The following is a 22,907-nucleotide window of genomic DNA, read 5'->3' on the forward strand; positions in this document are numbered from 1 at the left end:
GTACAGGGGGGAGAGAGTTAGACAGATGGGTAAGGGGTACGGGAGGAGAGAGTTAGACAGATGGGTAAGGGGTACGGGGGGAGAGAGTTAGACAGATGGGTAAGGGGTACGGGGGGAGAGAGTTAGACAGATGGGTAAGGGGTACGGGGGGAGAGAGTTAGACAGATGGGTAAGGGGTACAGGGGGGAGAGAGTTAGACAGATGGGTAAGGGGTACGGGGGGAGAGAGTTAGACAGATGGGTAAGGGGTACAGGGGGGCATTCATGCTCTCGTTGAAGCGTTAATGGGTCCTATTCTTCTCTCTCTGAGGGGTTTCACCTGAACCTCCAGGAGGATAAAAACAGCTTGATCCAGTTGAAGAGCCAGCTGCCTCTCCATCTCCCAGCAGGCCTCAGAGGAAGGGGTTGTGGCTGTGTGTGTGAGACTGGGGTGGGACGCGGTGGGCCGGGGCGGGGGAGAGGGGGAGGAGGGGATGGGGCAGGTTAGAGGGGAGGTCCAGGAGGCCGGGGGAGGGCTGGGTGTGGTGTGGGAGAGGGAGGGGGAGAGAGGGGCTGTAGGGGAGGGTGTGAGGGGGGAGTGGGGAGGTGGAACAGGGACGAAGCATCTGGTTCAGTGTGAGACGGGGCTGGTCACAGTGGAATGGGTTGGTGGGAGAGGGAACACTCAGACCTGGAGAGAGAGACAGATCTATAACACCATTGTAAATACAACCCAGATTTATGTTTATTTATTTTCCCTTTTGTATTTTAACTATTTGCACATCGTTACAACACTGTATATATACATAATATGACATTTGAAATGTCTTTATTCTTTTGGAACTTTTGTGAGTGTAATGTTTACTGTTCATTTTTATTGTTTATTTCAATTTTGTATATTATCTACTTCACTTGCTTTGGCAATGTCAACATATGTTTCCCCATGACAATAAAACCCCTTAAATTGAATTGAGAGAAGGAGAGGGTAGGATGGAGGGAGAGTGGAGGATGGGGGGAGAGAGAACAGGGGAGGAAGAAAGAGAGAAGGTGAGAGCGAGGAGGGAGGGATGGGGAGAGGAGGAGGAGAGAAGGAGGGAGGGATGGGGAGAGAGACGAGGAGAGAAGGAGGGGGAGAGAGTGAGGCAGGGATGGGGAGAGGAGGAGGAGAGAAGGAGGGAGAGATGGAGAGAGAGAGAGAGAGAGAGAGGGAGGGAGGGAGGGAGAACATTATAGTATTTAGACATTGGCAGAGTGAGTTTATTTTTGACAGTAGGTGTGTGTGTGTGTGTGTGTGTGTGTGTGTGTGTGTGTGTGTGTGTGTGTGTGTGTGTGTGTGTGTGTGTGTGTGTGTGTGTGTGTGTGTGTGTGTGTGTATTTTCTCACCTAAGAGGAAGAGGTTGTTGTGGGTCCTGCTAGGAGGATTAGGGGGGATGAGTGTGTGTGTGTGTGTGTGTATCTCCTCACCTAAGAGGAAGGGGTTGTTGTGGGTCCTGCTAGGAGGATTATGGGGGATGAGTGCGTCCAGGTTGACGAGCGACGCCCCCGTAGGTCCCAGGAAGGCTTCTGGGGTGCGACACATCCGGGGGGCCGCGGAGCCCTTGGGGGCCGCGAGACGGGACAGGTCAAACATCTCTGGACTGCCCCCCCCTCGCCCGTTCACCTCGGGGGACAGAACACGCTCCCCAAACAGGTCTGGGCCTGTGGAGGGGGAGGTAATGACATCAGCAGGTATAAACACAACATATACGTACAGGAAGACAAACAAGTGTGTGTGTGTGTGTGTGTGTGTGTGTGTGTGTGTGTGTGTGTGTGTGTGTGTGTGTGTGTGTGTTACCAGTAGGACTGCCAGGTTGAGGTGGTCCTTCCTCTCCTTTGCACTCCTCCTCCTCCCTGACAGAGAAGGGATCCGTCCTATCAGTACCGTCCCCTGTAAGAGGGGGCGGGCTCTCCCAGCCTTGAATGACAGGGCTGGATGATGTGGGCGGAGCTTCCCAGGTGGGAGAGCGTGACGACGCCCAGGGATTGGTTGGGCTGCTGGAGGAGGGCCGGGTCGCCCAGGGACTACCAATCACAGGAGCGTTGGAGTGGAGCGCTGTTGAGAGAGAGGGTGCGCACGTTTTGCAATGCAGAGTTTGCATAGCAGAGCGCGTGTGGTTGTGTGTGTGTGGGCGCGTGTACCACTCACCCACAGAGTCCCAGGGGTCAGAGGTCACAGCAGGCTGGGCGTTCCAGAGGTCGTCAGCTGGGGGCGGAGCCTCAGAGGGGCCAAAGATATCCACCAGATCCAACATGGCGGACTGGAGAGAAACAGAATCACAAACATCTGGTTGTCAAGGAGACGCTGCTTTCAGAGTCATGGGCTGATTGTTCAGCTCTGGGACAAAACAGACCGGGTTGGCTTAGATCGTTGACAACATGTAAACTAGATTTTAGTCTCCAAATGTTTATTGAAACCATAAATACATTTGCATGATGAGCACTTGTTGTCTCTCAAATACATCGTTACAGCGGTTGGTTAGCTAACTAGCTAAACACCTCAAAACAAGACAAAACAAGCTGAAACGATCCCCCACAAGGCAGCTTGTCATGGCTGCCATCTGACCTTCAGAATCATAACAAAGCATATTAACCCCTCTCTCTCTCTCTCTCTCTCTCTCTCTCACCCACCCACCCCCTCACCTCCCCTGTGTGACTGGCCCTCCTGCTCTCATCCAGGACTCTCTGCAGAAACGACTCATCTCCTTGGAGACAACGCTGGTCCTGCAGAGGCGGCATGGTGACATCATCAACACAGTTACCATGGAGACACTGTGGACACACATGTACACACGCACACACGACGCACACACAGACACACACACACACACAGACACACACATTACAGTTCATTTCACTATATTTTAGGAAAACAACTGAACTGTTAGAAAGAAAGAAAGAAAGAAAGAAAGAAAAAAAGAAAGAAAGAAAGAAAGAGAGAGAGAGAGAGAGAGAGAGAGAGAAAGAAAGAAAGAAAGGAGGGATTGATATTATCAGCCAGTGTTAAGGTCACCTCAACCTTACAGCCCTGTAACGGAGAGGAGGGAGCGATGAGGAGGAGGAGAGGAGAGAGGGAGGGAGGGAGAGGAGGGGAGCGGTGGAGAGGAGAGAGGGGAGAGGGTAGAGAGAGGGAGGGAAAGGAAGAGAGGGGAGAGAGAGGGATGAGGAGAGGGGAGAGGGAGGGATGAGGAGAGAGGGAGGGATGAGGAGAGAGGGAGCGGAGGAGAGGAGAGAGGGAGGGATGAGGAGGAGGAGAGGGAAGGAGGAGAGGAGAGAGAGGGAGGGAGGAGAGAAGAGGGAGGGATGAGGAGGAGAGGAGAGGGAGAGGGAGGGAGGGAGAGGAGAGGGTAGAGGGAGGGATGAGGGAGAGAGGGAGGGGCGAGGGAGTAGAGGGTAGAGGGAGGGATGAGGAGAGAGGGAGGAGAGAGGGAGGGGAGAGGGAGGAGAGGGTAGAGGGAGGGATGAGGGTAGAGGGAGGGATGAGGGGAGAGGGTAGAGGGAGGGATGAGGGGAGAGGAGAGGGAGAGGAGGAGAGGGTAGAGGGAGGAATGAGGAGAGAGGGAGGAGAGGGTAGAGGGAGGGATGAGGAGAGAGGGAGGGATGAGGAGGAGGAGAGGGAAGGAGGAGATGAGAGAGAGGGAGGGAGGAGAGAAGAGGGAGGGATGAGGAGGAGAGGAGAGAGAGAGGGAGGCAGGGAGAGGAGAGGGAAGAGGGAGGGAGGGATGAGGAGAGAGGGAGGGGCGAGGGAGGAGAGGGTAGAGGGAGGGATGAGGAGAGAGGGAGGGGAGAGGGAGGAGAGGGTAGAGGGAGGGATGAGGGTAGAGGGAGGGATGAGGGGAGAGGGTAGAGGGAGGGATGAGGGGAGAGGGAGGAGAGGGTAGAGGGAAGGATGAGGGAGGGAGGGATGAGGAGGAGAGGAGAGGAGAGGAGAGAGGGAGGGAGGGAGAGGAGTGGGGAGAGGGAGGGATGAGGAGAGAGGGAGGGGAGAGGAGAGAGGGAGGGGAGAGAGAGAGAGGGAGGGTAGAGGGAGGGATGAGGAGAGAGGGAGGGTAGAGAGAGGAGAGGGTAGAGGGAGGGATGAGGGAGGGAGAGAGGGAGGGATGAGGGAGGGAGGGATGAAGGGGAAATGGTAGATTAAACTAGGAGATGGAGCCGGCAGAGGTAAGGATGGAATCTGGAGGGGGACAGAATAGTTAGTTAGAGGACAGGATTCACATGGCACTGCAGGGGGTTACCATACACACACTGGTGAAGCAGGCAGAGGAGGGACAATCTGCAGTGTGTGTGTGTGTACCTGCTCGTGCTCCTCTTTGCTAAGGCTCAGAGCTATCTGTAGCTGTGTGTCATCTGTCTCCATAGCAATGGGAGGAGGCGGGGCCAGCTGAAGAGGGGTTGTGTCAGTGATTAGCATCTGACTAACCAATGAGCATTCAGCATCAATCAGGAGAGAGAGAGAGAGAGAGAGAGAGAGAGAGAGAGACCAGCTGCAGTATGAACCTAGGGAGTAAGAAGGTAACCACAGCAACACACTTTCCCACATCCCTGCTAAGGAAAGGACACAGCAGGGTTGCATTCATTAGTGCACACGGTAGCTAAATGTTTTGCAACGGAAAACGAAAACAAGCTTTTCCTATTGGACAAGTTCATGTAGTCCCCCCCAACGTTTGCTTCCCTTTGGGCCCTAGTTAATACACCCCAGCAGCTGTGTGTAATAGTCTGTCCCACCACACAGTGGTGCTGTTGAGCTCATTGAGCTGGTGTTGGTGACATCACTGATATGACAGATGACCTCTGAGAGGCGGTGTAGGACCTCACTGACTCCCACTTCAGAATGTGTGTGTGTTTCACCTTCTCGCTCTCCTCTCTGCTCATGGCCAGGGCCAGCTGTAACTGTAGCTCCTCCTCTCCGCTGGTCTGGGGGCGGGCCTGTTCTAGATCAGACGCTTCACGAGGAGAGGATGAAGAGGCTGGGGGAGAGAGAGAGATGGGGAGAGAGTTGGGGGAGGAAGAGAGAGAGACAGAGAGAGAGACAGAGAGAGAGACAGAGAGAGAGACGGGGGGAGACAGAGATGGGGGGGAGAGAGATGGGGGAGGAAGAGAGAGAGAGAGACAGACAGAGAGACAGAGAGACAGAGAGACAGAGAGAGATGGGGGAGAGAGAGATGGGGAGCGAGAGATGGGGAGAGAGTTGGGGGAGGAAGAGAGAGAGACAGAGAGAGAGACAGAGAGAGAGAGAGACAGAGAGAGAGACAGAGAGAGAGAGAAAGAGAGAGGGCAGAGGAGGGTGAGAGAGGGGGGACAGAAACAGATATGGAGAGAGGATAAATATTTGCCAGTTGTCTTGTGTTATTCATAGCTTTAATCTATTTCATTGATTGTCCAGACTCAATTTGTGCTGCGTGTGTGTGTGTGTGTGTGTGTGTGTGTGTGTGTGTGTGTGTGTGTGTGTGTGTGTGTGTGTGTGTGTGTGTGTATGTGCATGAAGTTGTGTGGTCGTGCTTGAAAATGAGCACACACAGGTGAAGTAAAAGTCTATAAAGTATCATTCTGAATTTGGCACTACATTACAGGGAAGGTATTAAAGTCTACACTCACAGTTAAAGGGAAAGTGTTAAAGTCTACACTCACAGTTAAAGGGGAAGCGTTAAAGTCCACACTCACAGTTAAAGGGGAAGTATTAAAGTCTACACTCACAGTTAAAGGGAAAGTGTTAAAGTCTACACTCACAGTTAAAGGGGAAGCGTTAAAGTCTACACTCACAGTTAAAGGGGAAGTATTAAAGTCCACACTCACAGTTAAAGGGGAAGTATTAAAGTCTACACTCACAGTTAAAGGGGAAGTGTTAAAGTCTACACTCACAGTTAAAGGGGAAGTATTAAAGTCTACACTCACAGTTAAAGGAGGAGGGCGAGCCCCGGGAGCGGATGAACTCTTCCCCATAGACAGCTGCCACATTTGGCTGGCTGGTCCTTCGCCCTGGTTGGTACGCTGGCGGTACCACTCCATGTCCGGTCCCTCCTCCTCCCCCCGTCCCTCCTCCTCCGCCTCCCGTCCCTCCTCCTCCTCCCCCCGTCCCTCCTCCTCTGCCCCCCGTCCCTCCTCCTCCGCCCCCCGTCCCTGCTCCTCCGCCCCCGTCCCTCCTCCTCCGCCCCCGTCCCTCCTCCTCCGCCCCCCGTCCCCGTTCCAGCCGTCATGCGTTCTTTAGTCGTCAATGCCTGGCTCCTCTCCTGTCTGAGCCGTTCCTCGTCCCTGAGAAGAGACACCAGCTGGCGGGCCTTCTCCCTCACGTTGCCCCCCTGGTCACGGCCATCACGGTCCATGTACTGGAAGTCACGCAGCGTCTACATGGAGACATGATGATGAGGATTTAATATCAAATTGATTCCTTAGCATTATATTATATACAAATAATGATTGACATATTTTCATTAAAAACTTTAAACATATTTATACTATTTCATCCTTCCACAAGATAATAGTCCCGACACAAATCTAAGCTGTTTTCTAGTGACAATTATTTGGATACATCCATAACAATGAGCTAATGAAGGGTTCTTCGACTGTCCCCATAGGAGAACCCTTTTTAGTTCCAGGTAGAACCCTTTTTGGCTCCAGGTAGAACCCTTTTGGGTTCCATGTAGAACCCTCTGTGGAAAGGGTTTTGCATGGAACACAAAAGGGTTCTACCTGAAACTAAAAAGGGTTCTTCAAAGGGTTCTCCTCAGGGAACAGCCGAATAGCCCTTTAAGGTTCTCGATAGCACCTTTATTTCTAAGAGAGGAGAGCAGGAGTCCACTGCAACATTTATATCATTTTGTGCCAGAACACCCTCCCCACCGTACTCCAGTTTCCCCCACCCACCTGTATGGTGAATGCGTTCTCGCGGCACTGCTGAGCCACTCTCTCTGAGCCGGTCTTGATCAAGTAGTCGAGCAGCGTCAGGGCCTTGTCATATAATAGAACTTTATTTCTACTGCACATTTCATACAGACACCACAACTCAAGATGCTGTACATACTAAACAAACACTTAAATACATAGCTTAAATATATATATCTAGATGAAAGACAATAAAAGCTGCATAGAAGGATAAAAATGAGTACAAACTCACAGGAATAGGATAATAAAACAAGACCAAAATAGACTGATTTAAAGCTGGAAAACGTAACTATTCCAAATGTACATTTTCATTGAAAGCAAGTCTAAGAAGCGGTAGATCTGTCTACGCCTCCCTTCTTAAGTAAATGTTTTTGCATCTTTTACTTTCCGTTTTGTACACCAGCTTCAAACAGTTGAAAGGACAATATTTTTGGTTATGGAAAATATAATTCACCGCAGTTTAGATGGTACAATGATTCTCTATACACTGGCTGCTTGTTTAGCTACATAAACTATTAGAATTTTAGCAACCAGGAAATGGTAGATGTAATGGTGTGTCTTTAAAGGTGTTTACCTTGTAGACGTAATGGTGTCTCTTTAAAGGTGTTTACCTTGTAGACGTAATGGTGTCTCTTTAAAGGTGTTTACCTTGTAGACGTAATGGTGTCTCTTTAAAGGTGTTTACCTTGTAGACGTAATGGTGTCTCTTTAAAGGTGTTTACCTTGTAGACGTAATGGTGTCTCTTTAAAGGTGTTTACCTTGTAGACGTAATGGTGTCTCTTTAAAGGTGTTTACCTTGTAGACGTAATGGTGTCTCTTTAAAGGTGTTTACCTTGTAGACGTAATGGTGTCTCTTTAAAGGTGTTTACCTTGTAGACGTAATGGTGTCTCTTTAAAGGTGTTTACCTTGTAGACGTAATGGTGTGTCTTTAAAGGTGTTTACCTTGTAGACGTAATGGTGTCTCTTTAAAGGTGTTTACCTTGTAGACGTAATGGTGTCTCTTTAAAGGTGTTTACCTTGTAGACGTAATGGTGTCTCTTTAAAGGTGTTTACCTTGTAGACGTAATGGTGTCTCTTTAAAGGTGTTTACCTTGTAGACGTAATGGTGTCTCTTTAAAGGTGTTTACCTTGTAGACGTAATGGTGTGTCTTTAAAGGTGTTTACCTTGTAGACGTAATGGTGTCTCTTTAAAGGTGTTTACCTTGTAGACGTAATGGTGTCTCTTTAAAGGTGTTTACCTTGTAGACGTAATGGTGTCTCTTTAAAGGTGTTTACCTTGTAGACGTAATGGTGTCTCTTTAAAGGTGTTTACCTTGTAGACGTAATGGTGTGTCTTTAAAGGTGTTTACCTTGTAGACGTAATGGTGTCTCTTTAAAGGTGTTTACCTTGTAGACGTAATGGTGTCTCTTTAAAGGTGTTTACCTTGTAGACGTAATGGTGTCTCTTTAAAGGTGTTTACCTTGTAGACGTAATGGTGTCTCTTTAAAGGTGTTTACCTTGTAGACGTAATGGTGTCTCTTTAAAGGTGTTTACCTTGTAGACGTAATGGTGTCTCTTTAAAGGTGTTTACCTTGTAGACGTGTCTCCAGTTCTTCCCGTGGTCATTGAGGCGTTTCCAGACCATGCCCATGACCTCAGCAAACGCCACCACGTTAAAGGTGAGGTCAGCGATCTCTGACATCAGCGAGGAGGAGGGGCCCCACGGGTCGTTGGACGTCGCCTCGCGCACCTGGTTGAGGAGGGAGGTTTATTGGAATGAGAGAAAGTAGTATCACACACCAGGTTTAGAAGAGGGGTGGGGGGGCATATTTCTGGTAACATTTTACCTATAATGATGGGCTGCCTTCTCAACGCCCCAGTGTAGCAGGTGTGAAAGGTAGGGGCTACCAATAGTGTAGAAAGGCTTTGTAAGTAGTCAATAAATCATTAATGAACATGTATCAATTCATAGCCGAGTATGGAACCATCAAACTGAATAGCAAGCTCCCTGACATTACACCACAGTGTTACCTGGCATTACACCACAGTGTTGCCTGGCATTACACCACAGTGTTACCTGGCATTACACCACAGTGTTGCCTGGCATTACACCACAGTGTTACCTGGCATTACACCACAGTGTTACCTGGCATTACACCACAGTGTTACCTGGCATTACACCACAGTGTTAACTGGCATTACACCACAGTGTTACCTGGCATTACACCACAGTGTTGCCTGGCATACACCACAGTGTTACCTGGCATTACACCACAGTGTTACCTGGCATTACACCACAGTGTTGCCTGGCATACACCACAGTGTTGCCTGGCATTACACCACAGTGTTGCCTGTCATTACACCACAGTGTTGCCTGGCATTACACCACAGTGTTGCCTGACATTACACCACAGTGTTGCCTGGCATAACACCACAGTGTTGCCTGGCATTACACCACAGTGTTGCCTGACATTACACCACAGTGTTGCCTGACATTACACCACAGTGTTGCCTGACATTACACCACAGTGTTACCCAATGGTTAAATAATCCAGCCGGGACCACAGGTGGGAACACACCAGGCAAACACAACTTTCTACAACACACAGAAGGAAAGTCTAAAATATAGTAGAGTTAGTATAGTTAGTTACAGTCACCTTGATCTCTGCCTCAGAGTAGTTGTGAACGATGTTCTTCACCTGGCGACGCAAAGCTGAGGTCGTCATGGTGACTCGTGTTGGGGGGGGGGGGCGTTAGGGGTGTAAGGTAAGTGTTAGACGGGGTGGGGTAAGGGGTTTGGGATAAGAGGGAGGAGGAGGGAGGTAGTTGAGGCAGTAGAGTCTCCGCTCTTTGGAGAGGGGGTCAGAGGCACCACTGTAGGAGAGAAAGAGAGAGAGAGGGAGGGAGAGAAGGAGAAAGGAGAGAAAGACAAAAGAAACAGAGCGATAGACAGACATTTAAACTCTAAAATAACAATTCAAATGTGTTAATACAAGTCAATATCATCAACTCAACTGCTCCTTAGTTAATTAGCTAATTATCCAGTAATATGACTACTAAATACTTCAACTGTTAAATAGCTAGTTACCATATTCCCCATATAGTGAACCATATTCCCCATATAGTGAACATATTCCATATATAGTGAACCATATTCCCCATATAGTGAACCATATTCCCCATATAGTGAACCATATTCCCCATATAGTGAACCATATTCCCCATATAGTGAACCATATTCCCTATATGCTCTTCAACCGATCGCTGCCTGCACCTGCCCGCCTGTCTAGCATCACTACTCTGGACGCTTCTGACTTAGAATATGTGGACAACTACAAATACCTAGGTGTCTGGTTAGACTTTAAACTCTTCTTCCAGACTCATATTAAACATCTCCAATCCAAAATTAAATCTAGAATTGGCTTCCTATTTCCCAACAAAGCCTCCTTCACTCATGCCTCCAAACTTACCCTAGTAAAACTGACCATCCTACCGATCCTCGACTTCGGCGATGTCATTTACAAATTAGCCTCCAATACCCTACTCAATAAACTGGATGTAGTCTATCACAGTGCCATCCATTTTATCACCAAAGCATCATATACTACCCACCACTGCGACCTGTATGCTCTCGTTGGCTGGCCCTCGCTACATATTCGTCACCAAACCCACTGGCTCCAGGTCATCTATAAGTCTTTGCTAGGTAATGCCCGCCTTATCTCAGCTCACTGGTCACCATAGCAACACCCACCCGTAGCACGCGCTCCAGCAGGTATATTGCACTGGTCACCCCCAAAGCCAACACTTCCTTTGGCCACCTTGCCTTCCAGTTCTCTGCTGGCAATGACTGGAAAGAATTGCAAAAATCACTGAAGCTGGAGACTTATATCTCCCTCACTAACTTTAAGTATCAGCTGTCAAAGCAGCTTACTGTACACAGCCCATCTGTAAATAGCCCACCCAGCTACCTCATCCCCATATTGTTATTTATCTTCTTGCTCTTTTGCACCCCAGTATCTCTACCTGCACATCTATCACTCCAGTGTTAATACTAAATTGTAATTATTTCGCCACTATGGCCTATTTACTGCCATACCTCCCTAATCTTACTACATTTGCACACACTGTATATAGATTTTTCTATTGTGTTATTGACTGTATGTTTGTTTATCCCATGTGTAACTCTGTGTTGTTTGTGTCGCACTGCTTTGCTTTATTTTGGCCAGGTCGCAGTTGTAAATGAGAACTTGTTTTCAACTCGTCTACCTGGTTAAATAAAGGTGAAATAAATAAATATAGTGAACCCTATTCCATATATAGTGAACCCTATTCCTCATATAGTGAACCCTATTCCTCATATAGTGAAAAATATTCCTCATATAGTGAACCATATTCCATATATAGGGAACCATATATAGTGAACCATATTCCTCATATAGTGACCATATTCCTCATATAGTGAAAAATATTCCTCATATAGTGAACCATATTCCATATATAGGGAACCATATATAGTGAACCATATTCCACATATAGTGAACCCTATTCCATATATAGTGAACCCTATTCCTCATATAGTGAACCATATTCCTCATATAGTGACCATATTCCTCATATAGTGAAAAATATTCCTCATATAGTGAAAAATATTCCTCATATAGTGAACCATATTCCATATATAGGGAACCATATATAGTGAACCATATTCCACATATAGTGAACTATATTCCATATATAGTGAACCATATTCCTCATATAGTGAATCATATTCCTCATATAGTGAACCATATTCCTCATATAGTGACCATATTCCTCATATAGTGAAAAATATTCCTCATATAGTGAACCATATTCCATATATAGGGAACCATATATAGTGAACCATATTCCACATATAGTGAGCTATATTCCATATATAGTGAACCATATTCCTCATATAGTGAACCATATTCCTCATATAGTGAACCATATTCCTCATATAGTGAATCATATTCTTCATATAGTGAATCGTATTCCTCATATAGTGAACCATATTCCACATATAGTGAACTATATTCCATATATAGTGAACCATATTCTTCATATAGTGAATCGTATTCCTCATATAGTGAACCATATTCCATATATACAGTGAGGGAAAAAAGTATTTGATCCCCTGCTGATTTTGTACGTTTGCCCACTGACAAAGAAATGATCAGTCTATAATTTTAATGGTAGGTTTATTTGAACTGTGAGAGACAGAATAACAACAAAAAAATCCAGAAAAATGCATGTCAAAAATGTTATAAATTGATTTGCATTTTAATGAGTGAAATAAGTATTTGACCCCCTCTCAATCAGAAAGATTTCTGGCTCCCAGGTGTCTTTTATACAGGTAACGAGCAGAGATTAGGAGCACACTTAAAGGGAGTGCTCCTAATCTCAGTTTGTTACCTGTATAAAAGACACATGTCCACAGAAGCAATCAATCAATCAGATTCCAAACTCTCCACCATGGCCAAGACCAAAGAGCTCTCCAAGGATGTCAGGGACAAGATTGTAGACCTATACAAGGCTGGAATGGGCTACAAGACCATCGCCAAGCAGCTTGGTGAGAAGGTGACAACAGTTGGTGCGATTATTTGCAAATGGAAGAAACACAAAAGTACTGTCAATCTCCCTCGGCCTGGGGCTCCATGCAAGATCTCACCTCGTGGAGTTGCAATGATCATGAGAACGGTGAGGAATCAGCCCAGAACTACACGGGAGGATCTTGTCAATGATCTCAAGGCAGCTGGGACCATAGTCACCAAGAAAACAATTGGTAACACACTACGCCGTGAAGGACTGAAATCCTGCAGCAAGGTCCCCCTGCTCAAGAAAGCACATATACATGCCCGTCTGAAGTTTGCCAATGAACATCTGAATGATTCAGAGGACAACTGGGTGAAAGTGTTGTGGTCAGATGAGACCAAAATGGAGCTCTTTGGCATCAACTCAACTCGCCGTGTTTGGAGGAGGAGGAATGCTGCCTATGACCCCAAGAACACCCTCCCCACCGTCAAAAATGGAGGTGGAAACATTATGCTTTGAGGGTGTTTTTCTGCTAAGGGGCCAGGACAACTTCACCGCATCAAAGGGACGATGGACGGGGCCATGTACCGTCAAATCTTGGGTGAGAACCTCCTTCCCTCAGCCAGGGCATTGAAAATGGGTCGTGGATGAGTAATCCAGCATGACAATGACCCAAAACACACGGCCAAGGCAACAAAGGAGTGGCTCAAGAAGAAGCACATTAAGGTCCTGGAGTGGCCTAGCCAGTCTCCAGACCTTAATCCCATAGAAAATCTGTGGAGGGAGCTGAAGGTTCGAGTTGCCAAACGTCAGCCTCGAAACCTTAATGACTTGGAGAAGATCTGCAAAGAGGAGTGGGACCAAATCCCTCCTGAGATGTGTGCAAACCTGGTGGCCAACTACAAGAAACGTCTGACCTCTGTGATTGCCAACAAGGGTTTTGCCACCAAGTACTAAGTCATGTTTTGCAGAGGGGTCAAATACTTATTTCCCTCTTTAAAATGCAAATCATTTTATAACATTTTTGACATGCGTTTTTCTGGATTTTTTTGTTGTTATTCTGTCTCTCACTGTTCAAATAAACCTACCATTAAAATTATAGACTGATCATTTCTTTGTCAGTGGGCAAACGTACAAAATCAGCAGGGGATCAAAATACTTTTTCCCCTCAATGTAGTGAACCATATTCCATATATAGTGAACCATATTCCTCATATAGTGAACCATATTCCATTTAGTGCACTACTCTTAACAGGAGCCCTACAGGCCCTGGTCTAATGTAGTGTCCTTTAATGTGAATAGGGTGCCATTTGGGACGAACTCTGAAGAGACTAGATTGATTTATTGTCCTGTGGCCAATGCTGAATTTGTTGCCTTGCAGCCTGCAGACCTAGTCAGTTCCCTGCAACAAATTCAGACTGAACCATTAGATACTAACCTAGTCATTGATCTAGGACCAGATTACACTCCCATAATCATAACGTTAACCATTAAATACTAACCTAAACACAGATCTAGGATCAGATTACACTTCCCTAATATCAACCTGAACCATTAGATACTAACCTAAACACAGATCTAGGACCAGATTACACTTTCCTAATACTGTCCTGAACCATTAGAGGGAAAACACATAACTGACCTTAGATCAGGGTGTAGGAGGAACCGTATTCTACTTGTTAACAGGAAGTAGGTCATAAAAAGTGGCACTATTGATGTGTCTGGCAGAGCTTGGTCTTATCCAGGCCAACACACACACACACACTGTAACCCACTTTCACATCTAAACTCATATATTACCAGAGACATTAGGGACTTCATCTCTTAAGAGCTGTGACTGTATTTCTCTCGCCTGTATCTGGCTCCTGTGTACTTCAGACTGTGTTCACATCACAACTAACCCATTTAAACCAATGTTTCTTCATCCTGGTTCTGGGGACCCAAACGGGGTGCATTTTTATTTTTGCCATAGCACGACACACTTGATCCCACTAATCACAGGTTTGATCATGAGTTGATGAGTGGAATCAGGTGTTAGTGCTAGGGGCAAAAACTCAAATGTATAGCCCTTTGGCTGCATTTACACAAGTAGACCAATTAGGATATTTTCCCCAATTATTGGCTCAGTTTGCAAACAGGGTCTTTGGTTAGTTCTCTATTTCAAATGTCCTCCAATAAGACGGCATGTTCTACAGCCGTCCTCCAATAGGATGTTAGGATGAACAGAACAGTCACAGAATGCTTTGTCCTGCAGTAGTGCTGACTTCAGCAATATCACTGAAGAACTGCAATACACACTGAGAGAAAGAAAGAGAGAGAGAGAAGAGAGGGAGAGAAGAGAGGGAGAAGGAGGGAGAGGAGAGAGAGAAGAGAGAGAAGGAGAGAGCAGGAGAGAGCAGGAAAGAGGAGTGAAAGGAGAGGAGAGAGACTTGAGGACAGAGAAAATAAAGAATGGAGACATCAGCAGTTCAATCAGTATCACCTTTCTGACAAATCACACACACACACACACACACACACACACACACACACACACACACACACACACACACACACACACACACACACACACACACACACACACACACACACACACACACACACACACACACACACACACACACACACACACACACACACACGTCAATTTGGGTATGCTGACACAAACATGACCTCCTTGCCAGTTCTCAATGAAGAGAGCGAGAGACGGGGAGAGAGGGGAGAGAGAGAAGAGAGAGAAGAGAGAGAGAGAAGAGAGAGAGAAGAGAGAGAGAAGAGAGAGAGGCGAGAGAGGTGAGAGAGGTGAGAGAGGAGAGAGAGAAGAGAGAGAGAAGAGAGAGAGAACAGAGAGAACAGAGAGAGAAAAGAGAGAAAGAGAAGAGAGAGAGGCGAGAGAGGAGAGAGAGAGAGGGGAGAGAGAGAAGAGAGAGAAGAGAGACTTGAGGAGAAAATAAAGAATGGAGATATCAGCAGTTCAGAGATTTCAGTGAAGGGATGTAAAAGCACTGTTCTTGTTCTACCCTTGAATTCCTCTTTTCCTCCCCAGTAACATCAGTCCAATCAACATGGGCTATCCCCTGTAAGGGTCCTTGTAGCAGACGAGTGACTGAGGATAGAGCCCTCATTGGTCCGTTGAACGTGGAGGAGAACTAACTGCAGCTCGTGGTGCCCACAGCGTTTTACATCTGTCATGGAAATTCAGTACTGAGAGAGATTTGGTCATTTCTTCAAACAATCATCTTTATTTAATATTGATTAATTATTGCTAAAATGAGCCTGGTCGATCCTCCACCCTTGAGTGTTGGACCGAGTAACCTAAGCTTTACACAAATGCAGAGTACTATATATAGCTGACACTAACAATGCTCAGTCATGGTAGGTTCATAAGGAGTATCATAAGCCACTCTGGGTTCATCCTGTCATTATCTGCACGTGGGTGTTGTCTTAACCCCTCCCTGGCTTAGTTTCCCAGATGCAAGGATGATTTAGAGACAATGAGGAATTGTTCTAAACTCCTCCTGGCTATCTCTATCTCGGTTACACCCACCACATCTTGTCTATGTAATGCAGTGTTTAACTCATTTGTCAGCTCAAGCCATCTCTAGTGACCACAAGCCCAGATTAGCTGCAGGGAACTAGAGTGGAGACCATAAAAACACAGCATTAGCAGGACAGAAATATCTTACTGTTTGTTCAGTAAATAATTGTTTACTATTAATATCAAACAAATCAGGTATGTCATTTTTTAATCACACGTCACCCTGTTTATGGTCAGCTGTGCATGGGAAGTAGAGGAATAGGTGCATTTGACAGGTGGTGATGCAAGGCGTGTCTATTCCCAGCAGTGTCACACACACACACCTCCTATCCATGTAGCAGCACGCTATAGGTTACTAGGGGCCCCCCCGACTATTAAATATACAGTATACAGTACATGTCAAAAGTTTGGACACACCTACTCATTCAATGGGTTTTCTTTATTTTTATTATTTTCTACATTGTAGAATAATAGTGAAGACATCAAAACTATGAAATAACACATGAAATCATGTAGTAACCAAAAACATTTTAAACAAATCAAAATATATTTTAGATTCTTCAAAGTAGCCACCCTTTGCCTTGATGACAGATTTGCACACTCTTGGCATTCTCTCAACCAGCTTCATGAGGTAGTCACCTGGAATGCATTTCAATTAACAGGTGTGCCTTGTTAAAAGTAAATTTGTGGAATTTCTTTCCTTCTTAATGCATTTAATGCCAATTATGTTGTGACAAGGTAGGGGTGGTAAACAGAAGATAGCCCTATTTGGTAAAAGACCAAGTCCATATTATGGCAAGAACAGCTCAAATAAGCAAAAATAAATGACAGTCCATCATTACTTTAAGACATGAAAGTCAGTGAATCCGCAAAATTTCAGGGACTTTGAAAGTTTCTTCAAGTGCAGTCGCTAAAACCATCAAGCGCTATGATGAAACTGGCTCTCATGAGGACCACCACAGGAACGGAAGACCCAGAATGACCTCTGCTGCAGAGGATAAGTTCATTAGAATTACCGGCCTCAGAAATTGCAGCCCAAATAAATGCTTCAAACTTTAAGTAACAGACACATCTCAACATCAACTGTTCTGAGGAGAAAGCGTAAATCAGGCCTTCATGGTCGAATTGCTGCAAAAAAATTTGAGGCACACTAAACCATCATGGCTACCAAAGCATTCTGCAGCGATACACCATCCATTTTTTTATTTTATTTAACTAGGCAAGTCAGTTAAGAACAAATTCTTATTTATAATGACGGCCTACCCCGGCCAAACCCTAACCCAGACTACGCTGGGCCAATTGTGCGCCACCCTATGGGACTCCCAATCACGGCCAGGTAGTGATACAGCCTGGAATCAAACCAGGGTCTGTAGTGACACCTCTAGCACTGAGATGCAGTGCCTTAGACCGATGCGCCACTCAAGAGCCCTATCTGGGTTGCGCTTAGTGGGACTATAATTTGTTTTTAAACGGGACAATGACCCAACAGTGCTCAGGATATGTGGGAACTCCTTCAAGACTGTTGGAAAAGCATTCCAGATGAATCTGGTTGAGAGAATGCCAAGAGCGTGAAAGCTGTCATCAATGCAAAGGGTGGCTACTTAAAAAAAAATCTAAAATATATTTTGATTTGTTTAACACTTTTTTGCTTACTACATGATTCCATATGTGTTATTTCATAGTTTTGATGTCTTCACTATTATTCTACAACGTAGAAAATAGTAAAAAATAATGAAAAACCCAAGAATGAGTAGTTGTGTCCATAATGTTTAACTGCTACTGTATATAAACTGAGTCAGGGTCTCAACTTATTCTTGAGAATTAGAAAAGTACAATTTCTAGATGTGTTTTTTGTTCATCAGCAGTTTTTCTCTTGTTGTCAGCAGTGGTGGAAAAAGTACCCAGTTGTCATACTCGAGTAAAAGTATAGATACCTTACTAGAAAGTTACTCAAGTAAAAGTCAGCCAGTAAAATACTACATGAGTAAAAGTCTAAAAGTATTTGATTTTAAATATACTTAAGTATCAAAAGTAAATGTAATTGCTCAATTATACTTAAGTATCAAAAGTAAAAAATTACTTAAAATTTCCTTTGATTAAGCAAAGCAGACGGCACCATTTTCTTGTTTTTAAAATGTACAGATAGCCAGGGGCACAGTCCAACACTCAGAGATTATTTACAAAAGATGCATTTGTGTTTAGTGAATCCGCCAAGCCAGAGGCAGTAGGGATGACTACATGTTCTCTTGATAAGTGCGTGAATTTAACTATTTTCCTGTCCTGCTATGCAATCCAAATGTAACGAGTACTTTTTGGTGTCAGGGAAAATGCATAGAATAAAAAGTACAATATTTTCTTTAGGAATGTAGTGAAGTAAAAGTTGTCAAAAATAGAAATAATACCCCCCTTTATTTTGACTTAAGTACTTTACACCACTGGTTGTCAGTCCCTCAATTAGCCAATGTCAGCTAACATTGTTTTGATTGCTAGGTAAGGTAGTCTACCCAGCTATCTAACCCTTGTAATAGGCCTAATCATCACCAAATTACCGACGGGACACAGGGCATGTGCTCAGGGGCCCTGACCTGAGGGCCCCCATTGATTTTATTAGTCACTCCCACACATATCACTAAAACGTTCTGCCTGCGAGGAGGGGAGGTGCCCCCTGACAAAATCTTGCGTAGGGCCCCCAAAAGGCTAGAGGAAGCACTGACTACTAAACTACCAAAGCACTCATGCAAATATTCTTATGCAACGCGATGTGCTCATCGTCCAATCTGAGCTGTCAAGAAAACATGGCTACACTAACCACAACATACACCCTCAAATTGCCTACACTACCTATACAACACACCGCTTATGTTGCAAAAATAAACTGCCGACTAATGTCAAACGAACTAATAGCCTATCGAAATCATCCAAGTTTCAGTAATAGAAAGCTTTGGCTATGTTTAAAAATCGCAGTATTTTGTTACATTTTTTATGTCGCGGTAGCCTAAAAACCCAGGTGTCCTATGTGTTTAGTTTACCGCATTCTGTCCTTTCCGCTTACCTCTGCCATGATCACCTCCCTCCTCCTACACCAGGCACCATCCTCCTCTCCGCTCCTTCCCTCTCTCTGCAGTGTCGGTATTCCCCCAGCAGTACTAAACCACCGGTATCAGCAGCACTGAACCGTAGCACAGAGATGCAGCGAGTAAGGGAGCTATCGGTAGGCTATTCCCGAATGAGGCCAGACAAGCAGAATGCCATGCTTCAGCCCCGTGCGTGGAACGGCAGTGGAATTCCGAAGGGACTCGTAGTCTGTTCCTTTTCGGGTGAAGTTGCGAGACACGAGGCGGGCAGCAACTGTGAAATCCGCATAGGACAACCAACGGCATGGCACACTCACGCGCCCACTCACACACGCACGCATGGCAGGTACTCGTACACACAGCTGAGAGAGGGAGAGCGAGGGGGTGGGATGGGGGTGGATACTGGGTAGTGGGTAGCATGCAGTCAGCGTTTAACCCACGCTCCTCCGATGCAGAATCAGTGTGTGAGTGAGGTAGCTATGTATGACAACCACATATCACAGTCATAGGAAGTAAACAAAGATAGTAAGTTCACAAAGCAAGTTTATTGACGTCATAGTGAGGAAATAAACCTCTGCACCTGTGATGGATTCTCTGTACAAATGTGTGTGTTAGGGAAGAGTGGAATGTATTATAGTGTGATCAGAGAGCTGTGTGTGTGTGTGTGTGTCAGCTCAGGCCTGTCCCTCTGCAGACTCATCCAACAGCACACACAGAGAGTCCACTAAGCCTTCCATTAGAATATACACCTGGAAGAGAAAGACAGAGAGAGAGATAAAGGAAGAGAGAAAGACAGAGAAAGAGAGACACAGAAAGAGAGAGAGAGGGGGGAGAGAGAGAGCGACAGAGAGAGAGATAAAGGAAGCGAGAGAGGGGGGAGAGAGAGCGACAGAGAAAGGAAGAGAGAGAGAGAGTGACAGAGAGAGAGAGAGAAAGGAAGAGAGAGAGAGAGGAAGGAAGAGAGGGAGAAAGGGAGAGAGCGACAGAGAGAGAGAGAGCGACAGAGAGAGAGAGAGAGGGGGAAGATAACAGCAGTGTTAGTAAGCGATTTCGGATAAAGGATTATGGTTATTACAAAAGTACTAATATTACACTAGTAGTGTCTATAGTATAGCATGATGTACAGTAGAGACCGTTTAGTGGCCCTGGTAGTATAGTATAGTATAGTATAGTGTACTAGCCTGTTGGTGCAGCTGTCTCCTGTATTTGCCCTGTAGTTCAGGCTCTACAGTAGAGTCAGTGTGGTGGTCCTGGTAGTCACTCTCAGGGCTGGTTGTGGTGGAGGAGGGCTCTCTGCCTGGTTCTTTACCAGGCTTACCTCCAGGACGCTTGCCCCCTACCACGACCTCCTCACGACCCTTCTTCTTACTGCCTGGACGCTCCTGGAAGAGAGCACAGGAGGCTGCTGAGGGGAGGACGGCTCTTAATAAATGCCGGAACGGAGCAAATGGAATGTCATCAAACACCAGGAAACCATGTGTTTGATCTATTTGATACCATTCCACTTACTGTGCATTCGGAAAGTATTCAGACACCTTGACCTTTTCCACATTTTGTTACGTTACAGCCTTATTCTAAAATTGATTGAATATCTTTTCCCCTAGTCAATCTACACACAATACCCCATACATTTTTGCAAATGTATTACAAATAAAAAACGGAAATATCACATTTGCATAAGTATTCAGACCCTTTAAAATCAGTACTTTGTTGAAGCACTTTTGGCAGCGATTACAGCCTTGAGTCTTCTTGGGTATGACGCTACAAACTTGGCACACCTGTATTTGGGGAGTATCTCCCATTCTTCTCTGCAGATCCTCTCAAGCTCTGTCAGGTTGGATGGGGAGCGTCGCTGCACAGCTGTTTTCAGGTCTCTCCAGAGATGTTTTATCGGGTTCAAGTCCGACCTCTGGCTGGGCCTCTCAAGGACATTCAGAGACTTGTCCCAAAGCCACTCCTGCGTTATCTTGGCTGTGTGCTTAGGGTTGTTGTCCTGTTTGGAAGGTGAACCTTCACCCCAGTCTGAGGTCCTGAGCATGCTGGAGCAGGTTTTCATCAAGGATCTCTCTGTATTTTGCTCCGTTAATCTTTCCCTCAATCCTGACAAGTCTCCCAGTCCCTGCCACTGAAAAACATCCCCACAGCATGATGCTGCCACCACCATGCTTCACCGTAGGGATGGTGCCATGTTTCCTCCAGACGTGATGCTTGGCATTCAGGCCAAAGAGTTCAATCTTGGTTTCATCAGACCAGAGAATCTTGTTTCTCATGGTCTGAGAGTCTTTAGGTATCTTTTGGCAAACTCCAAGCGGGCTGTCACGTGCCTTTTACTGAGGAGTGGTTATCGTTTTGCCACTATCATGACTCTCCTGGTTGAGGATCCAAGGCCTCAGATCAGCTTGGCAAATGGCTGACGTTGACCAGACCCCTCTCATCACCCGCAGAAAAGGAGGGGGGGGGGGTTTGACACCTTAACACTGTAAATTAGGCAGGAGGGGAATCTCCCTCTTTCTCTTCAGTATTGGTAAAGAAATGTCCCTTTTGTCTACAGAATACTTTTTCCGCCAAAACTATAACGTCCCAAAAAAGTCAATATTGGAACAATATTTCTAAGATAGGAATGTTAACAATGGTCAGTGGGGATCTAAAGAATAATCATGTCATATTGCTTTTCATTTTGTGATGTTATTAAAAACTCCATAAACCAAATACTGTAACTTAGGAACGAACCCCCTTTTGGCTGTCAAGTTTATATCCAATACATTGTGAATACAATATGAAGAACGATGAAAATAGTGTTAAGATAGGAATGTGATTTTGGTTTTCTAATAAGATAATGGGTTTTCATGTCCTTTGCACATTAAATAGCCACGGCCCGAATGAGGTCAGAAGAGCGTGTCAGTGTGATGGAACCACCCTTTCCGACCAGAGTGCTTAAAATGACTCGCTAAGAATTAACATACCAGACCAAAATACGTGAGACCGTGAACCACACGTTGAAATGGTTAGAAACTTTGAAACTCTCAACAAGAGGTGAAGAAAATGAACTTATCAGACCAGGACCCCGCCAGTCTGCACCTGCGTGTGTAAAGTGAGTTTGGAACTTTGACTATCTACCCGAGGAAGAAAGGATAAGTTCACCTCAGACAATTACTGGTGAATCATTGAAGCCACAGACAACTAATAAGGACATTGTAACCTCTGGTGGACAATTAGAGCCTTACACCCCCGGGAGAGCCCACCGAAACAACCTTCTGAGAGGGCTTGGTCCTGACCGAGATGGACAACGAATGAAGGCATTCAACACGTAAATGCATTATCCCAAACGGGCGGTGGTTCGTGTGCAAGGTATATGATTCATTTGAAAACAGTCCGAGAATGTGTCCACGATAAGTGTCCCTTTCTTCTCTCTCTTTTCCTCTCTCCATCTAACGTTATGTTGTAACAAGCCGTCATATCTTGTCAGTCCACTAGGGACCTTTGTCTCAAGTAAGTGTGTATGTTATTCTGTTATTATTTAGTTAGCTAGTAAATAAATAATTCAATCAATTTGTGTAGTATTCAATAATGAGCTTGGCTGGGGTTCTTGCGGATCCAAGAAGGTTGCGACCGATCAGAGTGAGACTGATGAGGTAAATATTAATAAGTGACCGTTATCGATTTATCATTTATATCTTCTACAGTTTAATTCAGGAGATGGTAACTCATTAAACAACTTCTTCCGTGGTGCCCCAACTTCCTAATGAGTTAATTGTTACATGATTAATTTAATCAGGTAACAATTAAACATAGTTAGTGAATTAAATGAATAACAGTCATCAGATTAATGAAAGTCACGACACGACATCACTCTACCATAAAGGCCTG

At 45.5% G+C, this 22,907-nt stretch overlaps 2 protein-coding genes across 6 annotated transcripts in view; both read right to left on the bottom strand.

Annotated features, from left to right (window-relative positions):
- Positions 1-391: 391 nt before the first annotated feature.
- LOC106596101 (epsin-3) lies at positions 392-19,534 on the bottom strand. Its single transcript, XM_045692052.1, has 13 exons — positions 19,019-19,534; positions 9,533-9,749; positions 8,467-8,625; positions 6,876-6,959; positions 6,144-6,355; positions 5,907-6,097; positions 4,863-4,981; positions 4,309-4,395; positions 2,658-2,786; positions 2,164-2,275; positions 1,813-2,070; positions 1,443-1,676; positions 392-669 (listed from the first exon to the last, which is right to left on the bottom strand). The coding sequence occupies exons 2-13, from the start codon at positions 9,599-9,601 to the stop codon at positions 392-394; spliced, it is 1,932 nt and encodes a 643-aa protein (XP_045548008.1). The 5' UTR covers positions 9,602-9,749; positions 19,019-19,534.
- A 32-nt stretch (positions 19,535-19,566) lies between these two features.
- Positions 19,567-22,907, bottom strand: part of LOC106564236 (mycbp associated protein) — a 67,233-nt gene continuing 63,892 nt past the window's right edge. For all 5 annotated transcript variants that reach the window (XM_045690763.1, XM_045690762.1, XM_045690759.1 and 2 more), the window contains 2 exons: positions 20,222-20,422; positions 19,567-19,789 (listed from right to left, as the gene is read on the bottom strand). In XM_045690763.1, the coding sequence (XP_045546719.1) occupies positions 19,715-19,789; positions 20,222-20,422 (276 nt within the window). In that variant the 3' untranslated portion in view covers positions 19,567-19,714. The remainder of the gene's footprint in view (positions 19,790-20,221; positions 20,423-22,907) is intronic.

This window comes from Salmo salar, chromosome ssa12 (assembly GCF_905237065.1).
Source record: "Salmo salar chromosome ssa12, Ssal_v3.1, whole genome shotgun sequence".
Classification (NCBI taxonomy): Eukaryota; Metazoa; Chordata; class Actinopteri; order Salmoniformes; family Salmonidae; genus Salmo; species Salmo salar.

Bases quoted from the DNA above. Each gene is read 5' to 3' on its own strand.
- LOC106596101 (XM_045692052.1), bottom strand. From the start codon at position 9,601: ATGACGACCTCAGCTTTGCGTCGCCAGGTGAAGAACATCGTTCACAAC. The intron at 6,098-6,143 runs GCGGAGGAGCAG...GACGGGGGGCAG, and splicing joins GCGGAGGAGGAGGGACGGGG to AGGAGGAGGGACGGGGGGAG. The intron at 2,071-2,163 runs GTGAGTGGTACA...CTCTCTCAACAG, and splicing joins TGACCCCTGGGACTCTGTGG to CGCTCCACTCCAACGCTCCT.